We start from the raw sequence: 22,559 nt of genomic DNA on the forward strand, positions 1-22,559 counted from the left end.
CAAGTTCCGGTATTGGGCTTAATAAAAAAAAAACTGCATTGGTGAAGACAATAAGGCACTTGTTTTTACTTGAGGAGCAGTTTCTATGTTGTTAAAGGTGAGAAGCCTGTGTGACATGTCAGAGAAACCAAAGCACATACATTTCACGTAGATGTTAGCTATGATCCATGTTCTAGAATCTTTTCTTGACCTGTCGTTTCTGGGACCATTACAGGTGATTATGGGGAATATCACTGGTAAATAAACAGAGGAGCAATGGATCCTACCCCCTTTGCAGGCTGGCTATGATGGCTTGGGAGTTAGCTCTATAGCATTGCTCTGCTGCATTGTGCAACCCTCAAAGCATCTTACATGCCATCAGAGCAAAATGTAGTGACAAACAAGCTATGCAGGACTAGGACAGACCCTTGCAAATGCAAATTGAATGAGGGGATCTTCCAGGAATGGATTCAGTTGTGGGGGATCACTTCAGATAGATGTGTTTATCTCCCTTCAAAACAGATAGCTAAGAAAATTCTGCACCAAAACTCCTTGCAGGCAGGCTTGGAAAGACAATGGGGTTTCAGTCTTCTGATCAGGAATGTTCCTGTATGCATTTCCACCCCTTCCTCAGATTCTGAACATTCAGAAGGACTCTCCAAAAAATTATGATGATGATTCCTTTTGGTCTCAGGCAGCATTGGATCTGATGTTGTCTTATCTGTCTGTCTCAGCCTGTAGGTACTTTGGATCCCATCTGACCTGACTGAAACTTCACATGGATGTCTCCTTTGGCAATCATTTTGAACTGATGTAGAAGCAGCAGGAAGGTGGGGGTGTCATTCATATTTGCCCTCCATGCCTTGAATTTTATTATTAATTTGATTAGACTCTAGTGTGAACTGATGACGGAGGTATCTGTCTGTGGTAGCTTTACAGTTCTCAGAGGTCTTTATATCTTTGGAGAATCAACTGTCCACTACATTTGCTATTTCTGATGCATCAATGAGGCTGATTTCTAGTGCAACCAATGGTATAGCCCATGCAGCAGGCCCTGGTATAGCTGTACACCATCATACCTGGATGCATTTCTGCAACTTTGCAGAGTGCTTTAAAGAACCCTTTCTTAATGAGTCCTATGATGGAGCTACCTTGTTTGGACTCAAGGTGAAGGAACCCCTGACTAGGAGAGAACTGTACAGGAAGACTTCATCTACCATTGGGATAATCAACCCTCTTTTTTTTCCCACCATTTTCTACATAATGTTGAGGTGTCATGTCAATTTTTGCATTCTCTCTCAATTCAATGTCACTCTCTTGCCTTCAACACTCATGCCTGATTCTCGCTGGTCTTCTCTCACACATCCTCCTCTTACCTTCTTCCTGTCTGTTCCAAATGTTTTTTTTTTTCACCAGATTGTTTTCTGCTTTTTTGCATGTGCCTGATTTTCCACAATCTGTTCTTTTTTGCATTGTCAGCAATTGAAACTACTTTGGCTTCTGTGCTGATGTTCTCATTTCTTTGACTTTCACATAGTGTGCATCTTATCACCCATCTCAGGCACTTAATTTCCATGACCTCTAGGTTCCTCAACTGCTCTGCTTTTACATACAGCAACTTTTGTTGACCTGTCCCCTTCAGCCTGTTTGCTAATGTAGTCCATCACTGGTATGAACAGCAGTGGGCTCAGAGCTGAATCCTGATAAACTCCCACTCCCATTGGGAACCCATCTGCGAATCCAAATGCTGTTCGTACTTAAGTCTTTGAATCTTTGTACATACTCTTCACCAATTCTGCCAGTGTATCTGAGACTTTGAACCATTGCAAGACTGCCTAAATCAGCTTTCATGGAACCTTGTCATATGCTTTCTCCAAGTCTGGGAATGCCCAGTTGGACTTTTTCCTGACCTCTAGCTTCTTGTCAACCATCTGCTTCACTGCAAACATTGGGGTCAGTCATGCTACACCCTGATCTGAATCTGAACTGATAATCTCCCATCTTCCTTTCTACTACTCTTCCTATTCATTTATCATTCACCCTCTCTGGGACTTTCTTGCAGTGTGAGAGGAGTTTGATAACTCTGTACTGCCCACAGTCATTGAAATCCCCTTCATTCTCAAACACTGGCACTAGTATATCTATTCTCCTGTCATCTGGGATAATCCTTTTTCTTCACACTGCTATGAGTATCCTCAGGTGCCACTTCTCCCCATCTCACCCAACATCTTGATCACATCAGCTGTTACCTCATCTGAGCTGTTACTTTCCCTGACTTTATTTTCCTCACTGCTGGAATTACTTCTTCTAGGGTGGGCTCCTCCTCTTCTTTCATTATAGACTGTGTCTGGGAGTGTACAGCTTCTGAGGGCTTTTATTCATTCAGAAGCTGCTGGAAGTACTCATTCCATCTGCCTTTGATGTCCTGTAGGCTGGTGAGCATGTTGCTGTTGGATTCCTTTATGAAGGGTGTTTAACTATCTTCCGTATCTTTCTGTCTTTGCCTTGCAACCTGATAGTTTCTTTGTGCCATTTACTGAGTCACTTTCTACACGCTGGTAGATTGCCTCTGATACCTTGTTTTTCGCTGTTGCAACTCCTCTCTCAGCCTCTTTGTTAGCCAACCAGTATTCCTTCTAGCCTGGTCCATCTTTTCTATCTCCCAGTTTTTCCTGCACTCCTACTTTCTTTTGATGACTTCCTGACTTCTACATTCTGCCACCAGCAATCCTTGATTACTTAGATTTCATATCTGGCTCAGCCACATATCTGTTTTATAGTCCTCACACATGCTTTTTGAGGCACTGCCATTCTTTTTCAACTCCACCTATTTCCTCTTCTTCCTGAAGTGCTAGAGCCCTGACTAATTCCTTGAACTCCTGCGCTTTCTTGCACGTCAACTTCCAGGTCTTCAACATAGTCTCTGACCTCAAAGCTTTCTCTGACCACTGCTTGCAGCTGATTGTGGCAAATAGTGGTTTATGCTGTGGACCAACTGTTTCACTGGGGATGACTGCACAGTCTCTGATTCTAGCCCAGTGCCCTTTCCTTACTAGGAAGAAGTCTACCTAAGTTGCATATTGGCCACTCTTGTATTTGGTCTTGTGACTGTCTTTCTTGCTGAACCATGTGTTGGCCACCATCAAGCCATTTAGTCTAGAATGGTCTCCACTTCTTTATTGTTGTTCCCCAACCCCTGTAGACCTAGACAGTCTTCATATCCTGTTCTGTCTGTCCCAATGTGTGCATTCAAATCATCCATTATCAACACTAGTTCATGTTGTCCTGTTTTATCTAGTAGTACCCCTGCAACATCTGTCCCATGCTCTGGGGTATATGCTGAGATTATGAATAATGCCCTATCCTTACAGTGATTTTTTTTTCATTAATTCTGATGACATCCCTCACCATTTTCTGAAACCTCTCCCTCACCACAATTCCCAATCCATTTCTAGTCTGTCTCCTCCTGAGTAGTACACTCCGGATCCCAAGCCAAGTCATTTTGCTGCACTAGACTACCATCTTTTCTCCTGGATACATAGGATGTCCAGACTCCTCCTTACCATCATGTTATCCATTTCCAAGCTCTGCCCTGTAAGTGAACTTACACAGAGTGTAGCAATTCTTAGTTCACATTTGGCAGGTTGATTGGTTTTACATCCAGGTTGATTGGTTTTACATCCAGTGGTAACCAAGGCTGGACAACTGTACATGAGAAAGTCAGTTGCTAGGCACACACTGGCTAATAGGGGCACACACACACACTTCCCACCATTATTATGGGACACTGATGTAGGCCAGAGTAAGCAAGGTCCTCAATCTACTTATCACCGGTAACTACCCATGCCCATTTCACCTACAGCCAGTTTCTATACCATCCAATGGCTAGCCGTATCATGGCTTGCAGCCTGTGGTCCATGTACTCCTACTTTGAGGATACTGTTTCACTGGGAATTACTCTACCAAGTTAATGCCCAAAGCAGTTGTTTTTTACAACCCTTCCCCCTTATAGGCACCATCCAGAATCTGCACTGCTGCCAACAACTTGATTACTGTATGAGTTGAAGGTTGAAATACTTGGCATGTCTTTAGGATGTGGGAGGAACCCCACAGAGACACAGGGAGAACAAGCAAACTCCAAACAGGCAACTGGCCAGAGGTATGGATTGAACCTAGAACCTTGTGCATGGGAGGTGAAAACCTTAACTGTTATGCCAACTGAGGGGGGGGTGCTGTTCTGAAAAACATAGCAGTTTTCCCAAGACGCTCTGAGCAGTAGTGCTTCCTGAGGCAGAGGAAATAACTACAATGGACACTGCCCATAAAGCAGAAGCAGTCTGCAAAATCAAGACTGCAGAGGTCATTTTTCTTGCAAGCCTTTCAAACTTTCCTGCATGTTTGCTCAACTTCTGAACTCTGGAGTCTTTCGGGGGCACCTAGCTCTCCAGCTAAAAGCTTGGGAAGCCATCACAGCAAACTGTTGGGTGTTGGGAGTCATTACATTTGTTTACCAGGTAGTGTCCGACTGGGCTAGTAGCTTGTTTTCAGCGGAGACCCGGGGAGAAAAGCTCCAAAATAAAGCAAAAAACAGATAAAAAAATGCAGAAAATAATACCATACAAATAAATTATATAAAAGTGTAAAAAAAACTAGATAAAATTATTTCAACATGGACAGATCTGTCCAGTCGAGCCTCCACAGTAAACAAATGTAAAATAAATAAGAAAATGTAAACACAGAAAATTTGAATAACTGGGAAGAACTGAAACAGTCAGTGAACATGCATAATGAAAGGATATGTGCACACAATAGTGAGATTGTAGAAAGTTAAACAGTGAAAATTTGAAATACACTAATAGAGAGACTACAGAAAGTTAATCAGTGAAATTTTTGAGATACATGAAGTATTTACAGTCTATCAGAGGAAACAATCAAATTTTACTTGATGAAAACAGGCATTTAGCTGTAAAAAGTGAAAGAGTGAAAGGAAATAAATAGTATGGGACAGGAGATTATCCAGGGGGGGCTACAGGGGCACAGCCACCTGCTCGTGAGATATTTTTATTTTTGTTTTAAAAGAAGAGTAGGAGGGGGTGCTTTGTATGCTTAGGGGCAGAGCATTCCAGGACTTCGCTATTTTGATTGAGTAGAGGGAGTCACCATGGTAGTTATGTGATTTTGTTATTTTGAGTATGGGGCTATTGGAAGACCTTAGGGACATGCTGTTTATCTGTAGTTGGACAAGGGTTGAAATTGCAGGGCAGTTATTGAGGTTGTGCATGATTTTGTGGGTGAAGGTAAGTTGGTTTAATGCTAACAGGTTTGGAAGTTCAAGCCAGTTAAACTGTCAAAGAGCAGAACAGTGATGGGCTTTATGCGGATGATTAGTGGCAAATTTTGCAATTTTGTTATAGCAGGATTCTAGGTTATGAAGGTCGGCCATGCACAGGTTGGTGAAGATGTGAGAGCAGTAGAGAAGTGTAGAGAGAAGCTCAGGTCTAGCTGTGGCTAGAAAACAGTGTAGTTGACTGCCTGGATGATAGAGTTCTGGAACTTTTTTGGCAATTTTTTTTTTTTTTTGAGGACATGCAACAAAAGGAGACAAATGCCATATTTGTGCATTTGTGCAAGTAGAGAAAATATTCTAGTTGGTGCCACTTGAAGAACTAGGATCCTTTCAAGGCCCAGTTACCTGTGATTCTAGATTATGTGTGTGAGAGTTGTCATTTGGCATCTCTTACTCTTCTCTCAAGATTAATCTTTTGGCCATTTCTGCTTGTCTGCTCTTAAATCTTCCCTTTCTTCCCATCCTCATGTCATGCCATTTTAGAAAGGGATTTTACATATCCATCCACCTAGGAAATAGCTGGATCCTTCTGGGGATTTTAATTTTGTGCTTAAAAAACAAACAGTTCTTCCATTTCAACCAGTTAATCAGGCCAACTTGAGGTTCTTAACACATAAAACTTTGCTACTCATTGCAATGACTTTCAATCCTACTTCATTTTCCATAATGACAGGATTTCTTTGAGAACTAATCCTTTTTTTATGCCTAAAGTTGTTTCAGAGTTTACCTTAAGCCAGACTATTAATCTCCCTGTATTCTTTCCAGAACTGAAAAACAATGGTGGAAGAATATTATAAACTCTGGATGTCCACAGGTAGCTCAGATACTACTTGGATATAATAAAATCCTTCAGGAAAGCCAGTCAGATGTCTGCCTCTTATGAGAGTGGCAACAAATGACAACCACTGTCAAAGTAGGCAATTTCCATATGGTTGTCTCATGCTGTTTCCTTTTGCTATGATTACCATAGCAAAACACTTCCAGGAAGTGTCAGGGCACATTCTGCCAGGGCTATGGCTTCTTCTGTGGCTTTCTGGAAAGGGATGGACTCTGGAAGTATTTCTGAAACAGCAGCTTGATCTTGAATTCCTTTTCCAGGTCTAAATCAAACTTTACTAAGAGCATTCTCCAGGAACTTCTAAAATTCTTGAATTCCTCTCTTTTCTCTATTTATTCTTAAACTATGGTAATCTACCCAAATAGCTTAGGCTACTGAATAGTGATCTAAATATTGAACGTAGTACAGCTGTGTAATTAAGTTTACCAGTCACTACTGTCACACATCCCTCCATCTCTCTGCCCTCACCCCCCTTTGCTTGGTCTTTTTATACATCTTGCCAGGGTGTGGATATATATATACCTTTGTGTATGTAGTTGGATTGCCTTTTTGTTTGATTGTTCCTTTCATAGCATGCTTCATTTAAGGGCTGTATTCTCTCTTCTTGGAGCAACAAAACACTAAAGATTTTGGTGCTCAAACTCCCTTTTGATATGGCCCTGCTCAAGCAACTAGCAGATTGGGCATGTGGAAGGTGCCCTAAAGCTTTGAAATCTGGCTAATAGTCATATTCTGGGAAAGGGTATAACTCAAATAGCTTAAGCTAATGCAACAGTGATCTGATAGAACATCTGCTGTTATAATAAGTTTACTTACACAATTGTACTTTCTTCAGTGGCCTAAGGGCCTTAACAGTCATACCTATGAATTTATGAAGTTTATTATCAAATGTGTGTTTTCTCATGCTTGGAATGATTTTGGATAATCTCACCATATCTTGTTGCATGAGACTGCAAGTGTTTAATTTTGCATGCACTGAAAAGCCATTACCATGGTTACCTAACTGAAAATGTTGACATTTCAGTAAAGTAAAATTGAATTAACATCTTTGATTGAGACCCCCATCAAAAAGATCTAACTGAAAGGCATGTAACATTACATTTTGTTAATATAAGGCAAGTATGCCTCTTTTACAAGTGTCACAATAGCTGACTGTGTTTTGATTTTTTTTTTTAGCCAGAAATGGAAGTGGCTGTTTCAGTTCCTGATCCACTACTCTCTGAGTCTTATTTGCTGGACAGCAATTTATTGAAAGTTACAGTGGAAGCTTTGTATTCAGCCCCTGACTCCTGGAACCTATCTGGACCTCCTTTTAATTATGTCATTAGCCTTCAGTTGCCAATGATCGGTGAGGTAAGAACTCTGCTCTGTAAAATTGTTGAGGTACTAAGAAATTATTGAATTTATTAAAAATGTTGCACAGATCATGTATAAGTTAAAACAGAACATATTTCTAATGTTTGACGTATATTTTTCTGTATGCTTTATGCATTTTATTTACCAATAACTGGGATGATTTAGTTGTTTTCCTTGACTAACATACGTTGATTCATGGATGACAGGCATGTGGATGTAAATAAAAATTACTTGTTCATTTATTTCAGTGCTTGATGTTTTGATCACTCCTGAAGAAATATCACTAGTGTCTTTGAAAAGTTACTAAAGGCAAATAATTCCAGATTCATTACGACCATATGGGACATCTTACTTTGTTGAGGAGATGAGTGAGCTGACATTGGATACTGCTTTTTACAAACTGAAATGCATCAATTTCTTTATTGCAACTCAACCTGTGAGTCCAGAAAAATGTGCTCTAACAAACATGTATTTTGAAATTGGTGGGTCATGCATCTGAATTTAAACATGCATGCAAACTCAGTTTAAAAGGCTGACAGACCGTGCATTTGTTGCTGGCTTTTCTTCAGAGTGGGGCCTGGCTAGAGCAGGCTGTCTCATTTTGATGTTCTTATTTTCAAAAAATGATAGAAAGTCAGAGTGCTCTCAGTGATTAATGTTGTCAGAGTGCTCACAGTGATTAATGGTTCTGTGTATCTCCTTGGAATTCTTTATCTTTTTGAATGGCTCTCATATTTCCCAAATGATTTTGTCATGCATGTCCTAGCTGTTGTGGGTGGCTGTGCCCCCAACACCCACCCTAAGTAATATAACTATCATTTAACGTTCTGTTTTCCCATCATTTTTCATAATCCCTTCTCTGTCTTTTACTTGGCCATCTTGAATGTTTCCATTGAATTCCATTCTACCTTACTGTCTTGTAGTCCATTCCTTAGATTAACAGTCTTCTCTGTGAAGAAATAATACATTTGTTGATTACAGGAATAGCTGGTCCTTACAGTCTGCTGTCAGTATTCTTCTCCCCATTTGTCCTTCCTGTTCAGAATTACTCCTTCTTATCTTATTGACATGATCTTGTGCACCTATGTCATGCCCTCATTTATTTTGCTCTGCAATGAGACAAACTCCAATTCCTCTAGCATCTGCACAAAACCTTTGTCTCCATTCCACACACAAGTACCTTTGGTGACATTCTTTTGGACTGTTTTTGCTATCTGATTTTCCTTTCCGTTTATGTTTCCAGAGCTGTACATGGTGCTTAAGATGTGTCCTTGGTATAATGATTAAGATGTTTGCCTCACATGCAGGGGTACAGGTTTCGATCCTGACCTTTGGTCACTGTATGTAGTCTGAATGGTGTGTGTGTGTGTGTGTGTGTGTGTGTGTGTGTGTGTGTGTGTGTGTGTGTGTGTGTGTGTGTGTGTGTGTGCGCGTGTGCGTGTGTGCGCGTGTGTGTGTGGTTTTGATATGAAGAATGTAGATATTGGGTTCAAATCCAGTCGTCTCAGTTGAATTTGATAGGTATGGCAGCAGGGTAGGCCCAGATTTGAATGAAGTCGTGGGCAGTAACACAGACCCTAAGTATTATTTATTAGTGGAAAAATTGTTCAGACCAACTGTTTTAGGCATCATCCTTAGTGCACAGTATCTCCTAGATAGGATAACACAGATCCCAGACTATGAACCATATCAGAACTAGGCACTCAGTGGTGTAAAAAATTGGCTCTGGGTCATTTGATCACTTTGACAAATATCAACAAAAATGGGCATAGATATTTGGCAGTGTTAAGGTACAGATTACTCTGACCTACAGCATGGACCCATTCTAATGGTGGGAGAAATCTGTGTGCATCTATTGGCCTATGTGTGCCCACTGTAAAGCTTGGTCAATGTCCAATTGCCCAGCCTGGGTTACCTGGCATAGTGAAAGCTGAACGTAAAACCAATCAATCTGCCAAAAGTGAACTAAGGATTGCTACATTGAATATAGGTTCACTGACAAGCCACACCATGGAAGTGGATGTCATGATGATAAGGGAGAGACTAGACATCCTATGCATCTAGGAGACAAGGTGGAAGGGCAATGCAGCAATGTCACTTGGCTTGGGATCCCGCACTTACTATTCCAGGGAAAGACAGACTAGAAATAGTGTAGACATTGTGGTGAGAAAAAAAAGTCTTCTGAAGACAGTGAGGGGTGTCATCAGAATTAGTGACAGACTTATGCCAATCGAAATCCATTGTAAAGATAGGGTACTGTTCATATTCTCAACCTATGCCCCATAGCCGGGTCATGATGATAAGGAAGAGTGCATTTATGTGGCAATTGTAGGAAATACTAGACAAAATGAAACAAAATATTAGTTATTGTTGATAATATGGGACCTGAATAGTCCTGTTGGGACAGACAAAACAGGATGTGAATGTCATTGGGTACACAGTGGTGGACCATTCTTGTTTTCTATCTAGACAAGTGCTTTAACTGCAGCCAACGTGGGTCACCAAGAGAGTCAGTCACAGTATCATACACAAAAGTGGTCACTATGCAACTTGGGTAGACTTCTTCCTACTAAGGGCAGGTCATTTTAGGTAGAATCAGAGACTGCAGTCATTCCCAGTGAAATTGTCAGCCTGTAGCATAAGCCACTGGTGGCCACAATCCGCTGCAAGCAGTGGTCAGAGAAGCAATGACAACAGAAACTAGGCTGAAGATCTGGAAGCTGACTGGAGCAAAATCACAGTAGTTAAAGGAAGTACTCAAGGCTCTAGCACCTAAGAAAAAAAAGAGGAGTTAGGCAGAGTCGAAGAATAATTATAGCATCTCAAAACAGCATGTGAGCAGACTGTAGAACAGATATGCAAGTGAGCCAAGTATGGAAATAAGGTGCATATGAAAACCTGATGATGAAATGCGCAAGTCTAGAAATTTCTCAAAAGGAAGGAGTGCAGGAAGACCTGAGAGAAAGAAAAGACGAACCAGACAACAAAGAAATACTGCTTGGCTAATAAAGAAGTTAAGAGAGCAGTCACAGTAGCAAAGAACAAGTGATCAGACACACTCCAGCTTCTGAAAAGTGACTCAACAGATGATACAATGAGACTATAGCAAACTGCAAGACAAAGACAAAGTTAAAGATAGTTATCAGACACCATTCATTAAGAGACACCAGCATCAACCTGCTTTCCAGTCCATAGGACATCAAAGGCAGATGGGAGTACTACCAACAGCTTCAGAATAAACAAAACCCCACAGACGTTGCACTACCCAATGCACAGCTTAAAAAGAAAGAGAAATGTGAACACATCCTAGAAAGAAGTAAGAACAATACTACTGGAAAAATGAAGTCAGGGAAATCAGTAGGCTTAGATGAAGTCACGGCAGAAGTGATCAAAATGTTAGGTAGGTTAGGGGAAATGGCTTTTGAAGGTAGTCACTGTGGTATGGAGTGAAAGGCATGTTCCATATGAATGAAAAATAAGCATTCTAGTGTCAGTGTACAAATGCAAAGGGGGGCATTCACCACTGTGGTCAGTACAGAGGTATCAAAGTCCTTTCACACCATATGAAAGTGCTGAAGAGGATGACTGATGAAATATTCAAAGTAGTAGAAAGTAATATGGAAGATGAGCAGTTTGGAGTCAGATCAGGATGTAGCACAAGTGACTTGATGTTTGCAGTATGGCAGACACTGGAGAACAAGCTTGAGATGACGAAACTGTTGAACTGAACATTCTTAGACTTGGAAAAAGCATGCAACAGGGTCCCAAGAAAGCTGATTTGGGGAGTCCTGAGACACTTCAGAGATCTGAAAACATTGGTAGAATTAGTGCAGACTCCATACAAGGATGCAATGGCATAAGTATGAACAGTGTTAAGACTTGCTGAGGCGTTCCCAGTTGGAGTGTGTGTGGATTAGGTTTCAGCTCTGAGCCCACTGCTGTTCATACTGGTGCTGGACTATATTAGCAAACTGGTTGGTGAGGACAGGTCAACAAAGGTGCTGTATGCAGATGATGCAACACTACAAGCAGACTCTGTACAGGAGCTTCAGCAAATGATAGTGGAATGGAATGCAACATTGAAGGCACATGGAATGAAATTTGAATACAGTCAAGACAGTTGTTGTGTTAGCAAATAGGGGAATTAAGAAGAGCATGAAAATTTAGACAGAGGGGAAGATAGTGAAATGGGTTAACAGCTTCAGGTTTTGGGGGGGGGTGGCTAAGGAGAAGGGAAGTTTGAATGAGGAGATCAAATCTAGAAGTAGAGGTACTGAAGTCAGTTGACAGAATGTTGAGATAGTGTGTGATAAAACACCAATGACACTGAAAAATAAGGTTTACAAAACAGTGTTGCAATCAGTGCTTCTGTATGACACAGAAACCTCTACAAAACAATGTTGCAATAAGTGCTTCCTAATGACATAGAAACCTCAACAGTGAAGAACAAGCAGTTGAGGAAGCTGAGGTGTTAGAGATGAAGTGTCTGAGATGGGTGGTAGAATACACATAGTAGGGCAGATAAAGAAATGAGGGCATCCAAGCAGAATCCAAAGTAGCCCATATTGTAGAGAAGGTAAAGGAGAACAGATTGCAGTGGTGTGGTCACATGTATAGGAAAGCAGAATATGGTATGTTGAAGATTTGGAAGAGGCAAGAGGAAAGGCTGACATCCAGCCAAGGGACAGATGGATTGCATTAGAAAAAAATCTGCAACAGTCAAGAATGACTGTTGAAGATCGTAGAGCGGCAGTGAATCAAGTAAGGTGGCAACAGCTGATGCAACACCCTGACCCAATGTAGAGAAATAGGAGAAGAGACATGATGATAATTTTGTCACAACATCGTTGTGGAATACAATGTCCTATAAATCTCAGTCAGTCATTCTTTATTTACATGCCTAAAGACCTAAGCATTTTGTAGTAATAAAATAAAACACAAAATAAATAAGGTACTGCAACACACAAAAACAATCAATTTGACCTCAAGTGATTACAGGGGAACACAGAAATTAAAAAGGTATCAGAATGTTAAATGGTAAAAGTGCATCTTCAGACATTCTAATGCCAGTAGTTGGGAACATTATTTGGAACTATACGTGCCAAATGGACCATTGTTTTCTATGGTGGTTTGAATGAGGGCAGAGTAAAAGTCTTTAGAATGGAACAGGATCTGGACAAGAACCCACAGCAGCTGAGATGAGAGGGATAGGATTTTCTCACAGTATTAAAGATAGGTGACCCATAACCGGGAAAAGCCGAAAGAAGAAGAAAAAGATTAAAGATATGCTGATTTAAGGACAAATCTTTCTGTGTTTATATTCCTAAATCCCAGATTACATTGTCAGTCTTAAGGTGAATTCTGTTTACTTAATACTTTGCTACAGCACTAATTTTACCCAACAGTAACTATGCTACATTTCTTTGCATTTAGGTAGAGACCATGATTAGAACACCAGTTATTAGTGTAACCATTGCCTTTTTGGTGAATTACTGTATGTAAAGGGGACCTTAAGATGATTACTAGCTTGTCATCTTCTGTGAATTTAATTAGCCAAAAGTTATTAACTTTTGCCTGTACTACAGAGAAATAGATTTGAAATAGATGATGACCTAGGATAGAACCTTGAAAGATACTGCTACTTACATTTCATATTTTGGAGATAGTACCAGTTATTCTGATTGAGTCTGCTCTTTCTGATAGCCTGTTTACAATCCACAGAACTACAGAGGGATTGATATTTAATTGGGTTAGTTTAGTTATGTTGCCAGGATAGTTACTGGTATCAAATGTCTTGGCTTAGTCAGGATAAACAGTGTGGACACTAAATTCTTCATTTAGTGCTTAAGTGACTTTTTCAAATAACTTGATAATATTACGAAAGTATGACTTACATTTGACAAAGTTAAACAGCAAGTGATCTAGAGTTTGCAGACCTTGTATGGTCTTATTAGCTGATTCTACAGTAATGAATTCCATAGTATTACAGATAAAGATAGTGAGACTTTTGAGCAGCTCCCTATTGAAATGTCAGCACTCAAAATGCTGAGTGCTGACAAGCTGAAAAAAAAAAACCAAAAATCCATGAGAAGAGCAAATCTCAAACATCACTCTTCTCCTTTAAACTTTTTTTTTTTTTTTTTGCAGTGGAGGAAGCCCCCTGCATCCCGCCAATGTTGGGTGCAAGTCCCCCACACCCCCAAACTTATATATACTAACTCTGAGATTACCATACCTTGAAAGGGAATATTCCAATAAATAGCTATCTTGGACTTAGTACATGTAATTCCATTTTTTCTGCCATTCAGTCTTTGTGTTTTGGGACTCTAGAGGGTCCTGACATTTCAAATCATTACTTTTTTGGATCTGTAGTTACTTGGGACAGTGGATGGGGCCACCTTTATACAAGTGACAGCTATGGTGTTTTGCCATTCTTCTGGTTCATATCCTGTGGAGAGACTTTGGTTGAAGATGTTTATTAAATATTTGGCCAAGTGACGTTTTAAGCTGACCAGTATGCAGGAGAGTATGTTCTCTGAGCCTGTGGAGATGGAGATGACATCTGAGATTTGATCAGTGTTGATTGCAGGGGTTAGACTGTGTTGGTATGTGAAGGACAAAGTGATATAGGCTGAATGAAGTTAGTGCTGAATGTATTAGCCAGTATGTTGGCTATGGATTATGGATCATTGTGGATAGTAACATGTACAAGTTCAGAGCACAACAGAGTATTATTACAGATTTTATGTACAGAGCACAACAGAGTATTATTACAGATTTTATATACATAGATAAAAAAGACTTAAGGTCGTTAGTAGCATCGGTGGCTCTGCTGTACTTATAGGCAGCCTTGTTGCTTCTCATAGTATTCTCGAGTTCTTTATTCATTTGATTAAAGTTCTTTTTTTGAACTGGGATGAGGTTAATATTTACATAGGAGCTTACATTTCTTTATAATTTGTTGATTCCATTACCCCAACAGCTTAGATGACTGTCGTATATATTGTTTTGCTTATGACAGAAGAGGACAGTTTTCTCTAAAGAGTGATTTAATAGGTTATAAAATTTCTTGGCTAGGGCTGTAATATCAATGGTCAAGGATGTGTGCTGACTGTAGTATTTGTTTTTTAAAAATGTCAATAAAAATCTGATAAGATGTTTTTGCTGAAGTCCCAGAATGTAGCTGGATTATTGGTACTAGGTCAACAGGTCTTGAGATAGAAACTGATAGTTAATTGATTTCATTTCAGAGGGGAAATAATACTTGTGAGGTTGAGCAGAGGATGGGACAGTTAGTTAAGACAGAGTCTGTTAGGTTTGGGTCTCAAGTAGGGTAAGAATCTATTTTTTTCAGGGATCTGGAGTTGATAATTTAAAGAAAGGTTTGATCATAACAGATGTTGAAAGTGTAAGTAGATAAGCAGATATTTGGGTATTCAAATTTTCCCAATAAAAATGCTGTTTGGTTTGACTTCCAGCTGAGTAAGCATGTTTAGGTAGTGAGAAGTGGGACTTGTAACTACCAGTAAACATTTGTTTTGTTGAGATTGATTAGGACCTGTAGAAAATCAAGACTGAGGTCACATGAGATCGCTAATAAATATTGGTATGCTCTCACTGCTACTAGTGGTCTTGAAACAGTTATACATGGTGAACTCTGGTATAGAAGGGGTGCTTTCCATAGACTGGAACCAGGTTTCAATTGCTACACAGTGTCCATATTCTCCAGGTGAAAGAAAATTTATATGTCTGTATTTTTCCCTGTGAAGCTTCTTATGTTCAGCAGAGCCACTCAAATGTATGGTAGGTCTGAATTTGTCAGGTTGGAATATCTAATAATTTCACTTTTCCTAAAACAGGTGTTACATGTGTGGAAAGGTTTTTGCCAGTACATGCAGACCTTCAGAAGACAGCTGCATCCCATCCCTGATGAAGTAGGATAGTCTGTCTACCATGTTCTCTCAGGTTGTTACAAACTAGATCCACCTACAATGACTCCATTTATTACTCACTGTTATACTAATGGACAGTGGCAGCTCCTAAATGCTTTACCCCTTGCATGGGTCCCTTCATATGATCTATGGTATGATCTATCAACCATGGGATGGATAAGGCCAATCTCTAACCAAATGGGATAGGTTAATTTGGGCACAAAAAGGGAAATTAGCTAGGCTTAAAATGGCCTGCAAGGGCAGCTAGCCTAGTATTTACCTATGAACCATTGAACTTGTTTGCATAGCCAGTTGTTGAAGCTATTGATTGTTGACTTTTTATTAGACATTACTGTAGGCAAGGGCAAAATGCTTCTCAAGAAACAAGACATTTTCTCTCCTTAAGAACATACAAAGAGAGCTCTACTATGTGTGTCTGCATCTCCTTCAAGGTGAGATCAAGAAATGTGTATTTTGGATGCTACAGGATATGGATAACCCAGTGATATCCCTTTTCCTAACATCTGAAAGACAGCTGATAGCCACCCTGTCCTTTGCCATTTGATGAGTGTAGAATATGCATGGCTGACAATGGAACCATCAACAACTATAACATTTGTGGTGTCTATCTATTTTAACTGAAGGTTCTGTTTGCCTTAAGGGCACTCCCTTTTTAGTTTGGTGATTTTGTTTTGATTCGTTTTAGCAGTGTATGCCAATGTGGTAGTACTGCATATGGAAGCTAATGTAACTATGTGAGTGGTTGGTTTGTGTGAGTATGCTTTATTTTTGTGACTGGGGTACCTTATTTGTGCCTTGGAGAACTTAGTTTTATAGAAAATTTCACAATACAAAAATAACACAAAGGAGGAATGTAGAACAGAAAATTATTAATGTAGACGTTAAATAAAAAGAAACTGAACTTATGGAATACCTTCAAAGTGAAGGATTTAGTGTAGAAAGTCTAACACAGGGTATGTCACAGCATGATACAATAAAGTGTCCCTAAATTAAGGAGAAACAAATAAAGCAGGAGATGCCCGAATAAGAAATATGAACATGGGGGAAAAAAAAGGAGATTTGATATAGTGCCATATTTATGCAAAGGAGAAAACAAAAACTAATCAATATAAAAAAGCAACACCAAAGATATTTGAGGAGAAGTACAGGCAAAGGCACCTGGATATGGTAAATTTTACAAAACAAAAAAATAAGAAAACAAAGGGGATGAAAAAGGATTAATAATGTAGAAGTTAAAGAAATGGAAATTGAAGTTATGGCTTACCTGTAAAGTGAAGGATTTTGTAAAAATCCAACTCTGGTAACATCACAACATGATGGAACAATGAGTCCCCAAATTAAGCAAAACAGGTGGAATAGGAAACATCTGATCACTTGCCACATGATGATAATGCTCTGGTGTTGTCAGTAGGAAACAGAGGTTTATTTGGAGCTCCACAGCAAGGGAAAGAACAGGAAACTATGGCTACTGTGTTGCAGGCAATATTGTGGGGTAATGGGCCAATGCGTTCCCATATGAAGGAGCCACAGATGACACAGGATGCAGCTGAAGATGATGTGTCACATGAAGACTTTCTGGAACTTTCTGTAGAATTCCTGCAGGAAAAAGAGAGCAAAGAATGTGCCCTCAATGTAGAAGAAAATGATCTAAGAGAAGAGTTCTTTGATTTAATACAGATGGATAGTCATGTTAAGATGAATGAAAGAAATAGATTACAGAAAGTAAATGAGACCCAAAATGTTAGAAGTCTGATAAAAACAGATAAACACAGTAATCAAGACTATTAACAGAAATTCATGTGATATAAGTAAATAGGATATATTACTGTGCAGCTAAACTAATAACAGGTAAAGTCTTAACCACAAAATACAGAGCAATAAGGAAAGAAAGGGAAGAAATAAAATGCCATCATGAAAACACCAAATAAAGTAAACTACAAAGCAATTAAGACAAGAAGTATAACTGTTAGAAGAATATAGAAGAGGGAACAGATCAACAAAACTACTTAGAAATATAGATGTGATAAAAGCAGAAAAGACCAGGATCTATCATACACCATTGCAAATAATGAACTAATGATATCAGCCCAGGCAGAAACACTTAAGCGGTTATGCAAATAAATAAAGGAAAAGTACAAATTAAGCAATTCATTGATGGCTCAAAAAAGTTTTATAGAGAATTGGAAAACAAAGCAATAGGAATAGAAGCACCACCAAAAAAGAAGAAATAGGCACATTTTGGATAAATATTTATAAAGATCATGTAGAACATAACAAAGATGCTGAATGGATAGAAAATTTAAAAGAAACAGTAAGGAATTTAAATGTACAAAATATAAAATGGGATGAAGTAACAGCCAGAGAAATTGAAACAAAATTAAGAAAAGCTGCTAATTGGAAAACCCCAGGTCCAGATGCAATACCTAACTTCTGGCTAAAAGTATTAATATCTTTACACAGAGATTAAGCCCTGACTAAGATCTACTTATATGCACATCCCAAACAGACACCAACCTGGTTAGCGACAGGAAAAATTATACTAATCAAGAGTGAACCTGTAAGCTATCTTAAAAACTATAGGCTATTAACTTGCCTTTTGACAGTGTACAAACTTTATACTGGAATTGATGCAGACAGAGTTTGCAGTTATTTAGAAGAAAACTCAATTATGGCAAAAGAACAAATGGGTAACACAAGAAAGTCATAGGGAGCAAAGGATCATTTGTTGCTTAATAAAGCCATAGTGGAGAATTGTAAAAAGAGAAAAAAATCTAATTATGGTGTGGATAGATCTCAAAAAAACATATGACAGCGTCCTACTGAAAGGGAAAAAACATGATATTTGGAGAAGCTAGGATCTTTGCGAACAGACATTATTCCAGTCAGACAAGGTAGAGAAGGGACCAGTTCACTCCCACAATACATAAGTGCAGGAAAATGAGACTTAAATTTGAAGTGTTCTACCCTGCAAGCTTTAGGATGTTCTTATTCACTGGAGCTAAAACTTTTTTTTTAGATGTGGAGCTAAGCCTGGAAGATCTACAGAAAATGCAAGACATTTCAGAACAAGGAACTATCAGTATTTCATTGTTGCTCCAAGGACTGTCAGCTATCAATAAAGGGAATGCTTACCAAACAATTCCTCTGTCTCCTACAGGATAATGCCAGAAAGGCAAAAGATTGCTCGTGGCCTGAAGAAAAGAATAACTGAAGCACTAGATGTAAGCAGAATTGTCAGTGACTGTAACTGCAGTGTTTGAAAATGACGCTTAATCAATGCTACACTGATGTTGTGTTCTAACTGCAAAACATTACCTCCCACTTACATCATTGTGTTTTGTATTGCTGTTTCTGACAGCTGTTTTTTCCATCTTTCTTATTGAATTGCTGTCTTACCCCTCTAGCCCATAGTGCCACTGTAGCTAGGAGAATTTAATAAAACATACTAAAATGGCTGCAGGATTTTAACAGGCAAAGTTTGGTCAACTCATTAGAAAAATTATAAGTTAGTTTCTCTGCTCATTCGCTCACTGTCTCTCAAGAGTTGCAGCCACCTACTAGAGTGAATATTCACCTAGAAATAAGTAAATAGCAGAAACCATTGCTAATCAGTACAGTAGAATCTAGGAAGGAACTCCCAGAAGAATATAGGAAGGCAATGTAATCTGATAATTTTTATCACTAGAATGGAGGACAGCAAGAAACAAATCAGAACTCCAAGAAAGGAAGAAGATGAAACATGTACAAATATGTATGTTTGTAGTTATCTTTGTGAATGTGTATTTGTTGAATTTGAGGAAGTGGGAATACACTGCAGAAACAGAATGAATTTAGTGAGCTTAAAGATATAAGAAAAGATGGGCAAGAGAATAACAAGATATTGCAAAAGGTTGCTTACAAAATGAATGTAAACAGTTATATTAAGCAAACCTTATGTATTGTTAACAATGGAGTTCTATACTGGAATGTTACAATTAAAAAAACTTGTTTATTTTAATATCATTAACATGTATAGCAGTCACTGAAAAGACTACCACCACATTTAAAATACCCACGACTTTCCACCACAAATATATGGCATGCAGTTTATATCACAAAATGTTTATACTAATACAAATAAGAACAAAAATTGTTATACTTACAATTACTTTTTTCCCCTTTTAGTGTCCTTCTAAACATGAATGACATAAAGTGGGTTATATACTTTATAGTCCACCCCCAATTTAACAAATTCAACAAAAGTACAATGTTTCTCAGCCACGTTTTCTTGCAAAGCTGTATTTCACAAATGTGATTAATGTTTTATGGTCTCCAGTTTATTCACTAATTTCAGTGTTTTTGGTCTCCTGTTCATCTCCATCTCCCAACACCAAACTGTGATTCAAGTCAAAGGTACTCCTGATTCTGCTAGTCAACACCTACACATTTTTTCTTTCTCTCAAGCATTTTCATTTGGGACATTGGAACAGGTTTCACTGGCAAAGTCTTTCTTTGAGCTTTATTATCAGAAGAGTGAGAAATAGGGTCCAATTTTCTTTTCTGGCTCACTTAATTTTATGCTTGCCGTATTCTGCATAAATATATATAAATAAATGTGTGTGTGTGTGTGTGTGTGTGTGTGTGTGTGTGTGTGTGTGTGTGTATGGGTTGCCTTTAGTTCAATGAACAGCCACAAAATCAAAATCCACTGCATCGACACGGCATAACATCGAAACACAGAAAGCCAATGTTCCCCATATGGTAAGTAACCATTTGGCCATCAACATGAACTTTGCTCCGTACCCCCGCTGTTGTGCATTCTCGAAGTTGGAATGTTAAGTAAGGGGGGGGTGAAGCCCCCCACTTAGGGGATGTGGGGGGTGTAGCCCCCCCCACATGTTCTGGATGACCAAACGGTTACTCACCGTGTGGGGAATGTCGGCTGTCTGGGTTTCAATGTTATGTGTGTCGATGCAGTAGGTTTCGATTTTGTGGCCGTTTGATAAACTAAAGGTAATATATATATATATATATATATATATATATATATATATATATATATATATATATTGATCCTCCGTGAAAAAATATTTTTAAGTCAGCTGGATACAGCAGCTTGTATCTCATACCTGCCTCTCAACATTCCCTGATTGCTGGGATAAATTTGCTTCTCTTCTGCCTGGTGTATAGTGAGACATACTTTTCTACCAACATTCTGCTGTCTTCAATGTTTAATACTTTTTCCCTTTTGCCACAGTTTTGTTGGGATCATCTCTTTCTGCTGGTATGATTGCATCTTTAATAATACAGGTCTTGGCTGCTGTTTCATGGCCAGGTTTGGAGCATATACTCAATCTGCCTTTGGTTTAACAAATCCTGCTGTGGAATACCAGTCTAGTTGCTTATTTGTGCTTTCATAAAATTAATAGTCTTTTCCTTCCAGTTTCTCTGGTACAGCAGATAATCTCAGCTTTTCTCTACACACTGTATTTTCTGTTTCTGCTATTTGTTTTGTAACAGCTCTTATTGAAAAGGCTTATACTCTGCCAGCCTTTTCTTCATTTCAACCTGTGATTTTTTTTGTAGTTTTATCAGTATATCTGAATAGCTAGTTAAAGCTTCTTCTAATTTTTCCAGCCTTTTGTTATGATATGCTTCTTCAATGTTTCATTTATTTGAATCATCCCTGAGTACATTTGATTTATTTTTTCTCTAAATTGCAAGATGCCAACTCTTGTACCAAACTGGAAACTTGAACTGCTTTTTGCTGAATGGCTTTAGCATTCTTCTCAGCCACTGCTTTCTTTTCATCTTTTATTGTTGATTTTCTTTCAGGTTCTCTAAAGTTCTTATTTGTTGGCATCCAGGCAATGCACTTCCTGGACAGTAACTGAATTTTACTCAAGGTGATTATTACTGCTTTTATTATTAAGCTACTAATCAGTGTTCAGCCATCTTGAAAGTCCCTACACAAGACTTTATTAAACTAGTTGGCCCTGGGTCTAGCCCACATGTAGTAGAACATAAGCTTGGAAGTAGCTGGATTTTTCATGCAGGACTAAGTACTTTGAATGCATCCCATTTGCTTTCTGGTACATCTTAGTTACAGCTAAATGCAAGCTCACTGTGTTGCATGGATTTTCTCCTTGAGTCCACCTTTTCTGGAAAGTATCAAGCAATTAAGTCAAGGTTATGTGTAGTAATGTCCTGAGCGATCAAAAAGCCTATGGTACATGATCTGACAATCACCACAAATATGGCTGATTGAGTCATCACAGCTGAGATCCCCCTGCACAAGTAACAAGCATTTTTTGAGATCTTTGACTAGTAGTTGTAATAGCTCAGGTCTAATGAGAATTTGTCACATACTAGGCGGACATGCCTGCAGAGGCACTACATCCTTCTGTCTGCTCTGTGCATCAAGGAGATCTCCAATTCATGCTGCAGCTTCATAACAGCAACTTGGAAAGAGCACAACTTTATAGGAGTTCATTGATCCTCAGATGCAGTCACAGAGCTGTTATATAATGCAGCCAGATGCTTTGGATCTTCCATCCAGTAGTTTAGGATATGGTTAAGGACAGTAAATAAAACAATGTTGTTTTAGTATGTTAACTTTTATTTTTGGCAAGGTAATGCTTGTGGCTGTACATGTTTCTACGAAGCAGCTGCTCCTATATGGAGTGACAAACTTCGTTTTTTGCAAAAGTACATCATTTTGTGTGTTTGTTCTACGTTAAAAAGGGATGGAAGGGTTCCAAAACTGTATTTAGTATTTTGTTTGAGTGTTTTCATTGAAGTAAAAACTTTTCAAAAATGTGATATTAGTTCAAATGGAGATAAGATGCATATACATAAAATACCAGCCTGCCAAATATTATTGTGTACAAGTAAGGCAAAAGTTGAAACTAAACACTCAAAACAAATGTTCTGTATAATAGGTGGAAGTAATATTGTTCTGTCATAAATGCTATTCTGTCCATTTTATCATGGAATGTAAATGGTCTTGGAGGTATAAGCAAATCACAAAGTTGCAGGAGATACATTTGGAAAGAAATGGGCATGTGAATTTGACAAAGAATGATTTCAGGATGGGCATGCAACAGAG

The 22,559-nt window shown here is 38.8% G+C and overlaps 1 protein-coding gene across 1 annotated transcript in view; it reads left to right on the top strand.

Annotated features, from left to right (window-relative positions):
- Positions 1-22,559, top strand: part of CFAP70 (cilia and flagella associated protein 70) — a 1,838,232-nt gene that overhangs the window by 184,077 nt on the left and 1,631,596 nt on the right. Inside the window, exon 4 of the mRNA XM_044079382.1 lies at positions 7,341-7,517. Coding sequence (XP_043935317.1) covers positions 7,341-7,517 — 177 coding nt within the window. The remainder of the gene's footprint in view (positions 1-7,340; positions 7,518-22,559) is intronic.

The sequence above is a fragment of the Protopterus annectens genome, chromosome 8.part0 (assembly GCF_019279795.1).
Source record: "Protopterus annectens isolate FY-2018-M chromosome 8.part0, PAN1.0, whole genome shotgun sequence".
Classification (NCBI taxonomy): Eukaryota; Metazoa; Chordata; order Ceratodontiformes; family Protopteridae; genus Protopterus; species Protopterus annectens.